Below are 14,428 nucleotides of genomic sequence, written 5' to 3'. Positions count from 1 at the left end.
CCCTTCTCATTCTTCTAAACTCTAGCGAATACAAGCCCAATCGACCCAATCTCTCTTCATACGTCATTCCTGCCATCCCAGGTATCAGTCTGGTGAATCTTCGCTGCACTCCCCCCATGGCAAGAACATCCTTCCTCAGATAAGGCGACCAAAACTGCACACAATAATCAAGGTGTGGTCTCACCAAGGCCCTGTACAACTGCAGCAAGACATCCTTGCTCCTGTGCTTGAATCCTCTCGCTATGAAGGCCAACATACCATTTGCCTTCTTAACCGCCTGCTGCACCTGCATGCTGGCCTTCAGTGACTGGTGCACAAGGACATCCAGGTCTCGTTGCACTGCCCCTTTTCCCAATCTATTGCCGTTCAGATAATAATTTGCCTTCCTGTTTTTGCCACCAAAGTGGATAACCTCACATTTAGCCACATTATACTGTATCTGCCATACATCTGCCCAATCACCCAACCTGTCCAAATCATACTGGACTTGCTCTGCATCCGCCTCACAGAACACACGCCCACCCAGCTTTGTGTCGTCTGCAAATTTGGAGATATTACATCTAGTTCCCTCGTCTAGATCATTAATATATATTGTGAATAACTGGGGTCCTAGGACCGATCCCTGCGGTACCCCACTGGTCACTGCCTGCCACTCGGAAAAAGACCCATTTATTCCAACTCTTTGCTTCCTGTCTGCCAACCAGTTCTCTATCCAAGTCAGTAACTTACTCCCAATCCCATGTGCTTTAACTTTGCACGCTAATCTCTTATGCGGGACCTTATCGAAAGCCTTCTGAAAGTCCAAATACACCACATCCACTGGTTCTCCCTTATCTATTCTATCAATTACATCCTCAAAAAATTCCAGTAGATTAGTCAAGCATGATTTACCTTTTGTAAATCCATGTTGACTTTGTCCGATCCTGTCACTGTTTTCCAAGTGCTCTGCTATTACATCTTTTATAAATGGACTCTAGCATTACCAATCCATCCTAGCCAACTCGCGCCTCATACCATCGTAGTTTCCTTTATTTAAATTCAGGACCCCACTCTCCATCTTAATGAAGAATTCTACCATATTATGATCGCTCCTCCCCCAAGGGGCCTCGCACAGCAATATTGCTAATTAATCCTTTCTCATTACATAATACCCAGTCTAAGATGGCCTGATCTCTCGATCCAGGAAATCATCCCGTATACACTCTAGGAATTACTCCTCCACCGTATTGTTACTAATTTGGTTAGCCCAATCTATATGTAGATTAAAGTCACCCATGATAACTGCTGTGCCCTTATTGCACGCGTCTCTAATTTCCCATTTAATGACATCCCCAACCTCAGCATTACTGTTTGAGGGTCTGTATACAACTCCCACTAACGTTTTCTGCCCCTTGGTATTTCTCAGCTCTACCCATACAGATTCCACATCATCAGAGCTAATATCGTTCCTTACTACTGTATTGTGTTAATCTCCTCTTTAACCAGCAATGCTACCCCACCTCCTTTTCCTTTTTGCCTGTCTTTCCTGAATATTGAATACCCCTGGATGTTGAATTCCCAGCCTTGGTCACCCTGGAGCCATGTCTCCGTAATCCCAATTATATCATTTCCGTTTACATTTATTTGCGCAGCTAACTCATCCACCTTATTACGAATGCTCCTCGCATTAAGACACAAAGCCTTCAGACTTGGTTTTTTTAACACTCTTAGACCTTTTAGAATTATTTACTTTGGCCATGTTTGACTTACACCCTTGATTTCTCCGACTGCCACTTTTGCTTTTCTCCTTCCTGTCTTTTGCTTCTATCCTTGCTTCCCTTTCCTGTCTCCCTGTACAGGTTCCCAACCCCCTGCCATTTTAGTTTAAACCCTCCCCAACAGCACTAGCAAACACTCCCCCCGGTCCTACCCAGTTTGTACTGGTCCCACCTCCCCCAGAACCAGTTCCAATATCCCAGGAATTTGAATCCCTCCCCCTTGCACCATTCCTCTAGCCATGTATTCATCCGAAATAGCCTTCTATTTCTACTCTGACTAGCACATGGCACTGGTAGCAATCCTGAGGTTACTACCTTTGAGGTCCTATTTTTTAATTTACCTCCCAACTCCCTATATTCAGCTTTTAGGATCTCATCCCGGTTTTTACCTATATCGTTGGTACCTATATGCACCACGACAACTGGCTGTTCACCCTCACCTTCCAGAATGCCCTGCAGCCGCTCCGAGACATCCTTGACCCTTGCACCAGGGAGGCAACATACCATCCTGGAGTCTCATTTGCGGCCACAGAAACACCTATCTATTCCCCTTACAATAGGATCCCCTATCACTATAGCTCTCCTGCTCTTTTTCCTCCCATCTTGTGCAGCAGAACCACCCATGATGCCAGGAAGTTGGCTGCTGCTGCCTTCCCCCGATAAGCCATCTCCCTCAACAATATCCAAAGCGGTGTATCTGTTTGAGAGGGGGATGGCCACAGGGGACCCCTGCACTACCTGCCTGCGCCTACTACTCTGCCTGGCAGTCACCAATTCCCTTCCTGCCTGTACAGCCTTTACCTACGGTGTGACCAACTGATTAAACGTGCTATCCACGACATCCTCAGCATTGTGAATGCTCCAGTATGTATCCATTCGCAGCTCCAGCGCCGCAATGCGGTCTGCCAGTAGCTGCAGCTGGATACACTTCCCGCACACATGGTCGTCAGGGATACAGGAAGTGTCCCTGATTTCCCACATAGTGCAGGAGGAGAATGCCACGGGGCAGAGCATGCCACGGGGCCGAGCTGTGCTGCCATGACTTACCCTTTAATTAATTTAAATTAAATCAAATCAAATCCACTAATTACACTACAATTAAATTATATACTCAAGGGTCCTTGTTTACTAGCACTCCCCGCTACAGAACAGAGACCTTAGAAACTATAACCACAAAAATTAAGACCTTCTAAACTTTATAAACTATTAACCTTAACTATCAAACTATATAGAGTAGTATAAGTACTCACCCAATCAGCTGCTTCCTCTTGCCCACGTCACTTTTTGAATCGTGACGTGGCTCTGGAACGCCGCCGCTGGTCTGAGAGATTGACCGGCCTTTGAAAAAAAGCCTGCGATAGTACATTTAAATACTCACTGTACTCTCCTGCTGCTCCCGACACCGGCCTCTTCCAACAGCGTGAAAAGTTTGGAAAAACAAAGGCGAAGCAAGGGAGCTCTTCCTTCCACTCCTTACCTAACTCCCTGACTCACCCAACTCGCAGCACTCTGTTCAAACCGCACTCAGCGCCTTTCACGACTTCAGGGAATCTCAAAGCACCTTACAGCCAATTAAGTACTTTTGAAATGTAGTCACTGTTGTAATGTAGGTAAACACGGCAACCAATTTACACACAGCAAGGTCCCACAACAACCAATGAGATAATGATCACATAATCTGTTTTAGTGATGATAGTTGAGGGATAACTACCCCCTGCTCTTATTCGAATAGTGCCATGAGATCTTGTACATCCACCCAAGAGAGAAGACAAGGCCCCGGTTTAAACGCCTTATCCAAATGACGGCACCTCCGACAGTGCAGCACTCCCTCAGTACCGCACTGAAGTGTCAGCCTAAATTAGGTGTTCAAGTCTCTGGAGTGAAACTTGAACCCACAACCTTCTTACTCAGAAGCAAGAGTATGGTAGTATAGTAGAATACTGGTTATGTTATTGGACTAGTAAACCTGAGGCCCAGGAAGTGGACGAATGATCCAAAGACACGTGTTCAAATCCCACCACGGCAGCTAGGGAATTTAAATTCTGTTAATGAAATAAATCTGGAATAAAAAGCTAGTATCAGTAATGGTGACCATGAAATTACCAGATTGTCATTAAAAATCCATCTGGTTCATTAATAACCTTTAGGGAAGGAAATCTGCTGACCTTACCTGATCTGGCCTATATGTGACTCCAGGCCCACAGCAAAGTGGTTGGCTCTTAACTGCCCTCTGAAATGGCCTATCAAACTGCTACAAAAAAATACGAAAAATAAAACCAGACGGAACACCCCACATCGACCTCGGCACTGGATTCGGACATAACAAAGGCATATCTGACCCAGTCGACCCTGCTAGGTCCTCCTCACTAACATTTGGGGACTTGTGCCAAAATTGGGAGAGCTGTCCCACAGCAACAGTCTGACAGTCATACTCACAAAATCATACCTTTTAGCCAATGTCCCAGACTCCATCACTATCCCTGGATATGTCCTGTCCCACTGGCAGGAGAGACCCACCAGAGGTGGCGGCACAGTGGTATACAGTTGGGAGGGAGTAGCCCTGGGAGTGTTCAACATTGACTCCTGATGCCATGAAGTCTCATGGCATTAGGTCAAACATGGGCATGGAAACCTCCTGCAGATTACCACCTATCACCCTCCCTCAGCTGATGAATCAATACTCCTCCATATTGAACACTACTTGGAAGAAGCACCGAGGGTAGCAAGGGCACAGAACGTGCTCTGGGTGGGGGACATCAATGCCCAACACCAAGATTGGTTCAGTAGCACAGCCACTGACCGAGCTGGCCAAGTCCTGAAGAACATAGCCAAGATTTCAGTTCGAAACATCTAATTCGGCAGAAGGTACAATTTATTGTTGAGCACACTCCAGACAAATGTTATTGCCAGCAGACTGCATTTATAATAGCTAAAATATTAAAAATTAGTTCTGATTGTTATGGTCAATATGTCATAGAAACATAGAATTTTACAGAAGGCGGCTTGTACCAGCTCTCTGAAAGAGATAGCCACTTGGCTTTATGCCCTCTTGCATTTATCTTTTTCAAATATTGTTCCAGTCCCCTCACAATCTACCTGTTGCAGATGCATCTGTCTGACAGTATCAGTAGGAGTGACCACCGCACAGTCCTTGTGGCAACAAAGTCCGGTCTTCACAGAGGACATCCCCATCGTGTTGTGTGGCACTACCACCATGCTAAATGGGATAGATGCAGCTCAAAACTGGGCATCCATGAGGCACTATGGGCCATCAGCAACAGCAGAATTGTATTCACCACAGTTTGTAACCTCATGGCCTGGCATATCCCTCACTCTATCATCAAGCCAGGGGACCAACCCTGGTTCAATGTGACGTGCAGAAGAGCATGCCAGGAGCAGCCCCTTGTGTACCTAAAAATGAGGTGCCAAATGGTGAAGCTACAACACAGGACTACATGCATCAGAAGCAGCATGCTATAGACAGGGCTAAGCGATCCCACAACCAACAGATCAGATCAAAGCTCTGCAGTCCTGCCACGTCCAGTCGTGAATGGTGGTGGACAATTACAGGAGGAGGAGACTTCCATGAACATCCCCATCATCAATTATGCTGGTGCCCAGCACGTGAGTGCAAAAAACAAAGCTAAAGTGGTTGCAATCATCTTTAGCCTAAAGTGCCGAGTGGATGATTCATCTCGACCACCTCCTGAGATCCCGGCCATCACAGCAGCCAGTCTTCAGCCAATTCGATTCACTTCAACTGATGTCAACGAACAGCTGAGCACACTGGATACAGCAAAGACCATGGGCCCTGACAACATCCCAGCTGTCGTGCTGAAGACTTGTGCTCCAGAACTAGCCGCGCCTCTAGCCAAGCTGTTCCAGTGCAGCTACAACACTGGCATCTACCCTACAATATGGAAAATTGCCCAAGTATGTCCTGTCCACAGAAAACATGACAAATCCAATCCTGCCAATTACTGCCCCATCAGTATACTCTCAATCATCAAAGTGATGGAAGGTGTCATCAATAGTGCTATCAAGCGGCACTTACTCACTAATAACGTGCTCACTGATGCCCACTTTCGGTTCCACCAGGACCACTCGTCTCCAGACATCATTACAGCCTTGGTCGAAATATAGACAAAAGAACTGAATTCCAGAGGGCAGGAGACAGTGACTGCTCTTGACATCAAGGCAGCATTTGACCAAGTGAAGGAGCCCTAGTAAAATTTAAGTCAATGGGAATCAGGGGATAACTCTCCACAGGCTGGAATCATGCCTAGCACAAAGGAAGATGGATATAGTTGTCAGAGGCCAATCATCTCAGCCCCAAAACAGCACTGCAGGAGTTACTCGGGGCAGTGTCCAAGGCCCAACCATCTTCAGCTGCTTCATCAATGGTCTTCCCTCCATCATAAGGTCAGAAGTGGAGATATTTGCTGATAATTGCACAGTGTTCAGTTCCATTCGCAACTCCTCAGATAATGAAGCAGTCCGTGCCCACATGCAGCAAGAGATGGCCAACATTCAGGCTTGGGCTAATATGTGGCGCGAAAGTTACTTGCAACTTAAGTGCCAGTCTAACCACCTCCCCATAACATTCAACGGCATTACCATTGTCAAATCCCCCACCATCATCCTGGGGGTCACCACTGACCAGAAACTTAACTGGAGCAGCCACATAAATACTGTGGCAACAAGAGCAGGTCAGAGGCTGGGTGTTTTGCAGTGAATGACTCACCTCGACTCCCCAAAGACTTTCCATCATCTACAAGGCACAAGTAAGGAGTGTGATGGAATACTCTACGCTTGTCTAGATGTGTGCAGCTCCAACAACATTCAAGAAACTTGACACCATCCAGGACAAAGCAGCCCACTTGATTGGCACCCCATCCGCCACCTTAAACATTCACTCCCTCCGCCACTGGCGCACCGTGGCTGCAGTGTGTATCATCTACAAGATACACTGCAGCAACTCCCCAAGGCTTCTTTGACAGCACCTCCCAAACCCGCAATCTCTAGCACCAAGGACAAGGGCAGCAGGCGCATGAGACCACCACCACCTCCAATTTCCCCGCCAAGTCACACGCTATCCTGACATGGAAATATATCGCCGTTCCTTCATCATTGCTATGTCAAAATCCTGGAACTCCCTACCTAACTGTGGAGGTACCTTTACCACATGGACTGCAGCGGTTCAAGAAAACGGCTCACCACCACCTTCCCAAGGGCAATTAGGGATGGGCAATAAATGCTGGCCTTGCCAGCGACGCCCACATCCCATGAATTAATAATTTTAAAAAAGTATTACCATTGAGCCAAGGCTGATACTTCAGTCTGCCTCTATCTGCCCTACCACTGCATAATTTTAAACACTATCATATTGCCTCATTTGTCAGGAAAACTGGGGGGGGGGGGGGGGGGGGGAAGGGTTAAATGAAGTTGATGCTGTGGGAGCTAAAAAGTTACACAATATACAATTTCTGGTTAGACATCTCGAATGCATAACAAATCAAGCGAACACCAGGTTATGCAACAGACCACCAGGTCAGCAGAAAAGGGAAAATGCTTGTTTTTTGAAGAGATAAGAAAGATATGCAAGAACAGGAATGTTATTTTCATGGAGGAGGTCAATCAACATAAAATAAATTTGAAAAACCCAAGCGGTTTAAACAACTTGCATTTATATAGCATCTTTAATGTAGTAAAATATCTCAAGGCATTTCACAGAAGCCAAAATAGGAAATATTAGGAGGGCTGACTAAAAGCTTAATCATAGTCCAGATTAGTGAGGAAATTTGAGAGTCATTGATAATTATAAGGGAGTGATTGAAGGTGCCAAACAGGACAAAGTGGTGCACATGTTCAAAAAAGACAAAACAGTCACAGGCAATTAGTCTTACTTCAATCCTGTGTAAAATAATCAAATGAATTATCAGTAAACTTGATTATCTGTACAATAGTAACCTTGTTAACAGCAATCAACATGGATTTAGAAGTGAATTTTCTGTCAAAACAATGATCTTGACTTCTTGAGTAAGTAACATAGCAAGTGTACCTAGACATCTAAAAGGAATGACAAATTTCCAAATGAAAGGTTATTAGTTAAGCTCAAAACAGTGGGGATTCATGAAAAATCTTTGGAACAGATAAGAAAGTGGTTGAAGTATAGAAAACAATGGGTATTAGAGGAGCTGTGTCAGATGAGGAAAATACTAAGTGGATCAGTATTGGAATCACGACTGTTTCTAATTTACATCAATAATATGGATTCAGAAATGCAATGCAAATTGGGCAAGTTTGCAGATGATACCAAATTAGGAGGCAGTGGGATCGAAGGAGACAGCTCAGAGCAGCAATCAACAAAGCCAACACAATGTTGAAAAACAGTAGAATTCAAGTCAGAGGAAGTCACGAGCAAAACATGTACTGTACTGCTTCAGTCAGACCACATCGTGAGTAATGTGTCGAGTTCTAGTCACCAAGAGACAAGGGATGCATTCAGGGATTGGATACAGTGCTGAGAAGGCCAATCCCTTGTGTAAGAAGTCTGAATGATGAATAAAGATGGGAGAAGCTTGAGTTTTTCAGTCTTGAAAGGAGGCATCTCATAAATTGAGAAAAATGACTGAAGATCAACAAAACAAGGAAGGGAAAGTTTACGAGACTTTAGTTTTACACACGGAGCTGTTAGAACATGAATGCCCTACCAGAAACAGTGGTGGAAACAGAATCTATAATAGTATTTAAAAGGGAAGTGGATAAATATTGAAATAGAATTTTTTTATGGATTTGTGGAAAGGGAATGGACCCAAGTGGATAGCTCTTTTAGAGAGCTGGCACAGATGCAACTGACTGGGCTGGCTGACCTCCTCGGCGCTATAAAATTCTACTGGTTGTAATGACGGTGAAACTGTCGGCGCCTGCCTTCATTACTGTGTAAAACTGACAGCAACTTCTGGCATCCGCACATGCACAGTTAAACGCGGAAATCGGGAAGTTGCTGTCAGTGATACCCTGCTCCCCCACAGAGTGCGCTGTTGCAGTCTTCGCAGATGCAATCAGCACAGAATCAGTGAATTGAACTTTTTATACTCTTTTCTTGCGATAAAAACGCCTTGTTTAATCAGGTGTAACTGAGCTTTTAACATCGTACGAAGTCATAATTACTGTTGAACAACCTCTCTGGCCCTGAAAAACTAATTTTATAAGCGTGGAGTCTCATTTCCTCAGAAGAACATTTGAAAATTGCATCATTTAAAAAAAAAAATTTAATTTTAAAGTTTGATATTTCAGTTTCTACCTTAATCTCATGTGTATATCCCACTCTTTATTTCGCTTTCTGTACAATGATTAAAATGTGAATTATAATCCCTGCTTTGTTGAGAGAATTCTTCAATCTGATTAGCTGATCAGCTTGCCTGCTGCCTGCACTGTTAACGGACGCCACAGATGGCGCCAAATTCAAAGTCATGTTGGAAGAGAGGAAATCCACGCTAGAGAGCCCACTAGATCTTTGTTGGCAGATTTTTGAGAGATCAGTGGGCGAGTGCCGTCCCTTCACCGCTGACCGCAAAATCCAGGTCTATGATTCTAAAAGGCAGGCAATTGGAATTGAAAGATAGAACTACCCTGATGATCCAGCAGGTTATTCTTGTTCCTGTGTGCGTAATACTATAGTGAATACAGTATACACTCCCATGCAAGGTGATCAGATACAAGAACAATGCACTCCAAAATTCCACTCAAATAATTCCCAAAAAACGACTCTTGTATAACATGGCATTTCCTACATTACAACAGTGACTGCACTTCAAAAAGTACTTCATCGGCTGTAAAGCGCTTTGAGACGTCTAGTGGGTGTGAAAGGCGCTATATAAATACAAGTCTTTCTTTCTTCAGGTCAACATTACAAAGTGTCTACTCACCAAAATACTCACCTTGTCAGTTAATGTCCAAAAATGCATTTTATATATTTTTTTCATTTGAACCAGTGTGTTGCTATCTGCTGCTGCTCTGCATCTTCAGTACTGCAAACTTTAAATGGCAATGCTCTTCAGAACTGGCTCCTGATGCCGATTTGAAGTCTCCTCTTCATTATCCATCCTGTGACCTGTCTCGGATTTTAAGCCAGTGGTAGGAGCTTGAACTGAAGTAGGGAGGGAAGGCTCCCATTTAAATATCACCGCTGGAGAAATGGAGTGGAAAAATAGCATTGATAATATCTGACCTGTATGGTACTGCTGGGTTTTTTTCCATTATTGCTGCTATATTCCTTCACTAGGGAAGAGAGTACAGCATAAATAACAGATTTACTACCGTCCCACCCCAACAGACAAATACACAAACACAAACGTTTAGTCTTAAGTGCAAATATATAGAGCAGTTTTAAATTTAACTACATAAATCAGCTCATATATAATAGTGAAATCACTTTAAACAGAAAACAGGTGACTTGAAGCAATTAAAAAGACTCAAAGTTCCAGAGACAAATACAGACGCTCAACATACTTGCACTGACTCGGCAAGAGTATTACCTACTATACACGTAGCCTATGTTGATCTTAAGTCAGTGTTTGACTATGTGTATAGACCTGTCCTCTGGAAAATATTCTCCATCCTTGGCGCCCCCGACAAGCTCATACAATAGGACTCTGCCTTATATTCGGACACTAACACCCTGTAAGGATTGGATGGGACAAGAGTCTGCCTTTTCCAATCAATTCGTGTCAGACAGGGGTGTCTCGTCGCTCCAAATTCCTTCCATACTGTCATGGATTGGATTCTAGAGGGCAGCACTCATCGCTTCATGAATGGAGCCTCTATTGGTGGCAATTCCTTCACGGACCTAGATTTCGCAGTCAATGTAGCCCTGTTAGCAGAAAATGATTGCCATTCTTGGCTCAACCCTTCCTTTGGGATTACAAGTCAACTGGAAGAAAACAAAAATCCAGTCACTCAACAACTATATCGTGCATCCACCTAATCTAGAGATTGCAGGCAAGACTGTGAAATATTTGGGGCGGTTTACATATCTGGGATCATATGATCCAGGAATTAAGTCGAAGCACCACAGAAATATGATGCAAAATTGCTTTCATGTGCCAGGCGATGATAGACCCGGACAAGGTCATCTCATCTCCCGCTCCCAACAAAACTTCTTCTGTACAATACCTGCAACACTCCAATTCTTCCATATGCATTGAAAACTTGGGACTTCCCGCAAGCAGACCAGGCAAAGGAACATTGTGCAAATCTGCAGCGAGTTCACACACTGCAGCACATATATTGTATCACGACTATAACCATAAGTAGGATCAATTGCAACCAACAGTTAAACATTTGGAGCTGACTTGAACATTAGCAGAATTACAGGTTACTAAAAGAGGACTTATTTTAAGATCAATAATGCTGAAAATTTACATTACAGCAAGGCAACCAAGTGAATTTTCAAACTCTTAGTACTGTTAAACAAATAGGTTCAAAAAATCAGATGGATATACAGAATTATGTTACCTAACTATTACGTTCAGCATGTTGTACTTTTTATATTTGCATAGATTGAGTCATTTCAGAGGACAACAATGCTCTATATTCCTATTATATACATGTGCAAAATGCTTTCAAAGACATTCACAGTGTTAAGATATTAAAACAGGTCTTGTAGAATATGTACTTTCCTATTTCCTTTTGTCATTACAGTTTATCAATATCCTCTTACCTAAAAATATCCACATGGGAAAATGAATATATTCACAAGTTCATGTCATTAATTTGACCAATTCAACTTCACCATGATGACAGCTGCAGCTACAAAAGATGCAATGTTGTTTCACACACAGCTAGAATAAAAGAAACCTGTTAAAAAAGGCACAGAAGCTCCCTCATAGATAAATGCATGTATGCTGTATTATTGAACCCTACAGACGAGAAGGTCCCAGGTTCAATCCACACTCTATGGCGCGTTAGCAGATTTCAGCCAGGGTAGCAGGTGGAACAGTATACCAGCATCCCAAATGGAAGGGGCAAAATCAGCTAAGCTTCTCTCCCCTGATGGCTATATAATTACCCTATCGGTAAATCTATGTGAATGATCAAGCTTGCTATAATGCCCTCCACGATTGTTGAACAGTCACTTGGACAAGCAGCCAGAAGGCTGCCGTTACTAATGCAACTACACCCTAGAAAAAGTCAGCACCTACAGGACAGGAGGGAAGAAAACTGAAAACAGGCACTGATATTCAAAGATGTTTGACAAACAAAGAGAAATTGCTCACTGAACACTAAAGAATAATGTAAATCATACCAAAAAAGTCACAAAAATATTACCACAATGCATGCACAAAGTCAAAACAACCAAAATGCTACACAATTTCTATCCCCAGGCTTAAAGACAGTGGCTCTTTTAAGAAAAAGTACTTCCTCCAACAGGTTTACAATTGCCAAGGTTAGTGTTAAGTTCAAAGTAATCATGTGAAACTAGACTGGTTGTCACTATAAAATTACTAATCCTGCTGGGGAAAATGTGGGAATGTTTTCCTTTTATTTATCATGCTTATATATTTTAATACTAATAACCTTTATGAACGACATTAGTAATTATATATTGTACCACTGGAATGGTTTAAGACCTTTCAAATATTTAAGAAACATCTGAATCAAAATAGTATTCAAATAATGAATAAAGCACATTTTGATTAATTTAAATGGATACATCAAGCTTCAAATGTTTCCAGCTAAACTGAAACGCTGATCAGGAATAACCTTCTATTGACTAATTAATTTAGTTTACTTTAACAAAACAGTAATTGGAATGAAATATAATTTATATAAATATGAAGGAAATGTACAAATCCATAGGCTTAATTCCCGATTGGTTTATTTGACATATTTCCAAACACAGGCAATTAGACAAATCTTTCTATATAGAAATTAATACAAAAATATTATTTTACTCAATGGCCTCTTCACTTACATAACCGCAAAGACTCGACAAGCTGCACCAACCCAGCAACAGACTTGACCTCAAAACAGCAGGTTACGTACGATAAAGTTATTGGCAAAAAGAAAACACAGCTTCGCTCCTTCGCCAATTAAAATCCATGCAATAAACGATCTGAAGAATGACCAGCGTGGCCTACATGCTCTCGGAACCGTGCTGAGCCCTGCACCTACCCGTCTTTCCGTTTGGCTTTGTATACATGACCGTAAGTGCCTCTTCCAACTTTGCAGCCCTCGTATTCAAACAGGTCCTCCACTCGCTCCCTCTCTGTCGTCAGCTTCATCTTGAAATCATAGTCCATTTTCGAAGCTTGCCGATTAGATTCTTATTGCTTTTATTAATTGTATTATCTCACTGAAGCCAGCCGGCTCCCCTCCTTAGGTGCACGATGTGACTGGGTGACACTCGGAGGCACCATATAAGCCGCTGGTTGGCCTGGAAATGTGGGACGGCTGCACCAGTCGCCGCTCTGATCTCCGCTGTCGCCCCGCCGCTCGCTCGCTCTCAGTCCCCTCCACACAACACCGGTACCACACTTCAATCCCACGTACGGCATTGCCGCACGCTGTCGTAAACAAAACACACACACACACTCTGCCAGTTTGCGCGTGCCGTTTCCCCGCCGATCTCGCGCAAAAGTGCGCGCGCACGCGCTGCAGGTTGAAGAACGCGCGGCCGTTGAGTCCGACGTGCGCGTCCACGCGCGAGTGTCTGGAGCGGGTTGAATTCCGTCCCTGGGACCAGAGAGAAGATACTCCTTTCAATTCAACCCTTGAGAAGAAACTGGATGGGTTGCCCCTTGTAGCTGCAGCTATCATCAAACACAAAGATCTAACAAAAGCGCCCCTTATTGAGTAGATTGGGCCTATACTCTCTGGAGTTCAGAAGAATGAGAGGTGATCTCATTGAAGCATCCAAGATTCTGAAGGGGATTGACAGGGCAGATGCTGAGAGGTTGCTTCCCCTGGCTGGAGAGTCGAGAACTAGGGGGCATAGTCTCAGGATAAGGGGTCGGCCATTTAGGACTGAGATGAGGATTTCTTCACTCAATGGGTTGTGAATCTTTGCAATTCTCTACCCCAAAGGGCTGTGGATGATGAGTCGTTGAGTATATTCAGGGCTGAGATCGATAGATTTCTGGACTCTAGGGGAATCAAGGGATATGGGAATCAGGAGGGAAAGTGGAGTTGAGGTCAAAGATCAGCCATGATCTTACTGAATGGCGGAGCAGGCTCAAAGGGCCGTATGGCCTACTACTCCTAATTCTTATGTTTTTATGTAACTAATAAAACCAAAATTATTTTAAAAAGACAAAGGAAACTTAATTTAAATAGTAAGGTTTCCACCTGTGTCAATCATGCTCTCCGCCGGTCACGGAGGGCCTCAAGCGTACCGGTGGATACCGTGTGCTCTTTCTCCAGGATCACACAGCATGGGCAAAGCCACGGAAGAGAGACAGGCAGCCAGAGTGACCGCCCCCTACGGGCCACGTCCAACCTGGACCTGTGGATGGCCACCTTGACCAGGCCAGGAGCAAACCCAAAAGGAGGCCCTCCGACTTGCCCACTCTCCTCCTCACCCAGAGGGAAAATGCTGACTGACCTGCTGAGTGTTTGCAGCATTTTATGTTTTTATGATACACACACTGCCAGTTTGTACAGGCCAA

The 14,428-nt window shown here is 43.9% G+C and overlaps 1 protein-coding gene across 7 annotated transcripts in view; it reads right to left on the bottom strand.

Annotated features, from left to right (window-relative positions):
- cdk8 (cyclin dependent kinase 8) overlaps nt 1–13,392 on the bottom strand; it is a 253,657-nt gene extending 240,265 nt beyond the window's left edge. For 3 of the 7 annotated variants that reach the window (XM_085999247.1, XM_085999248.1, XM_085999251.1), the window contains exon 1: nt 12,936–13,391. In XM_085999247.1, the coding sequence (XP_085855373.1) occupies nt 12,936–13,063 (128 nt within the window). In that variant the 5' untranslated portion in view covers nt 13,064–13,391. Of the gene's footprint in view, nt 1–10,297; nt 10,541–12,935 lie in introns of those variants that run through there. The other 4 variants (XM_085999250.1, XM_085999254.1, XM_085999258.1 and 1 more) reach the window with 4 other exon arrangements.
- Nucleotides 13,393–14,428: the final 1,036 nt, after the last annotated feature.

This window comes from Somniosus microcephalus, chromosome 10, assembly GCF_052327205.1.
Source record: "Somniosus microcephalus isolate GS21.2 chromosome 10, FLI_Smic_1.0, whole genome shotgun sequence".
Lineage (NCBI taxonomy): Eukaryota > Metazoa > Chordata > Chondrichthyes > Squaliformes > Somniosidae > Somniosus > Somniosus microcephalus.
Note: the sequence above shows the minus strand (reverse complement) of the source record. Positions and strands in the feature narration are given on the sequence as shown.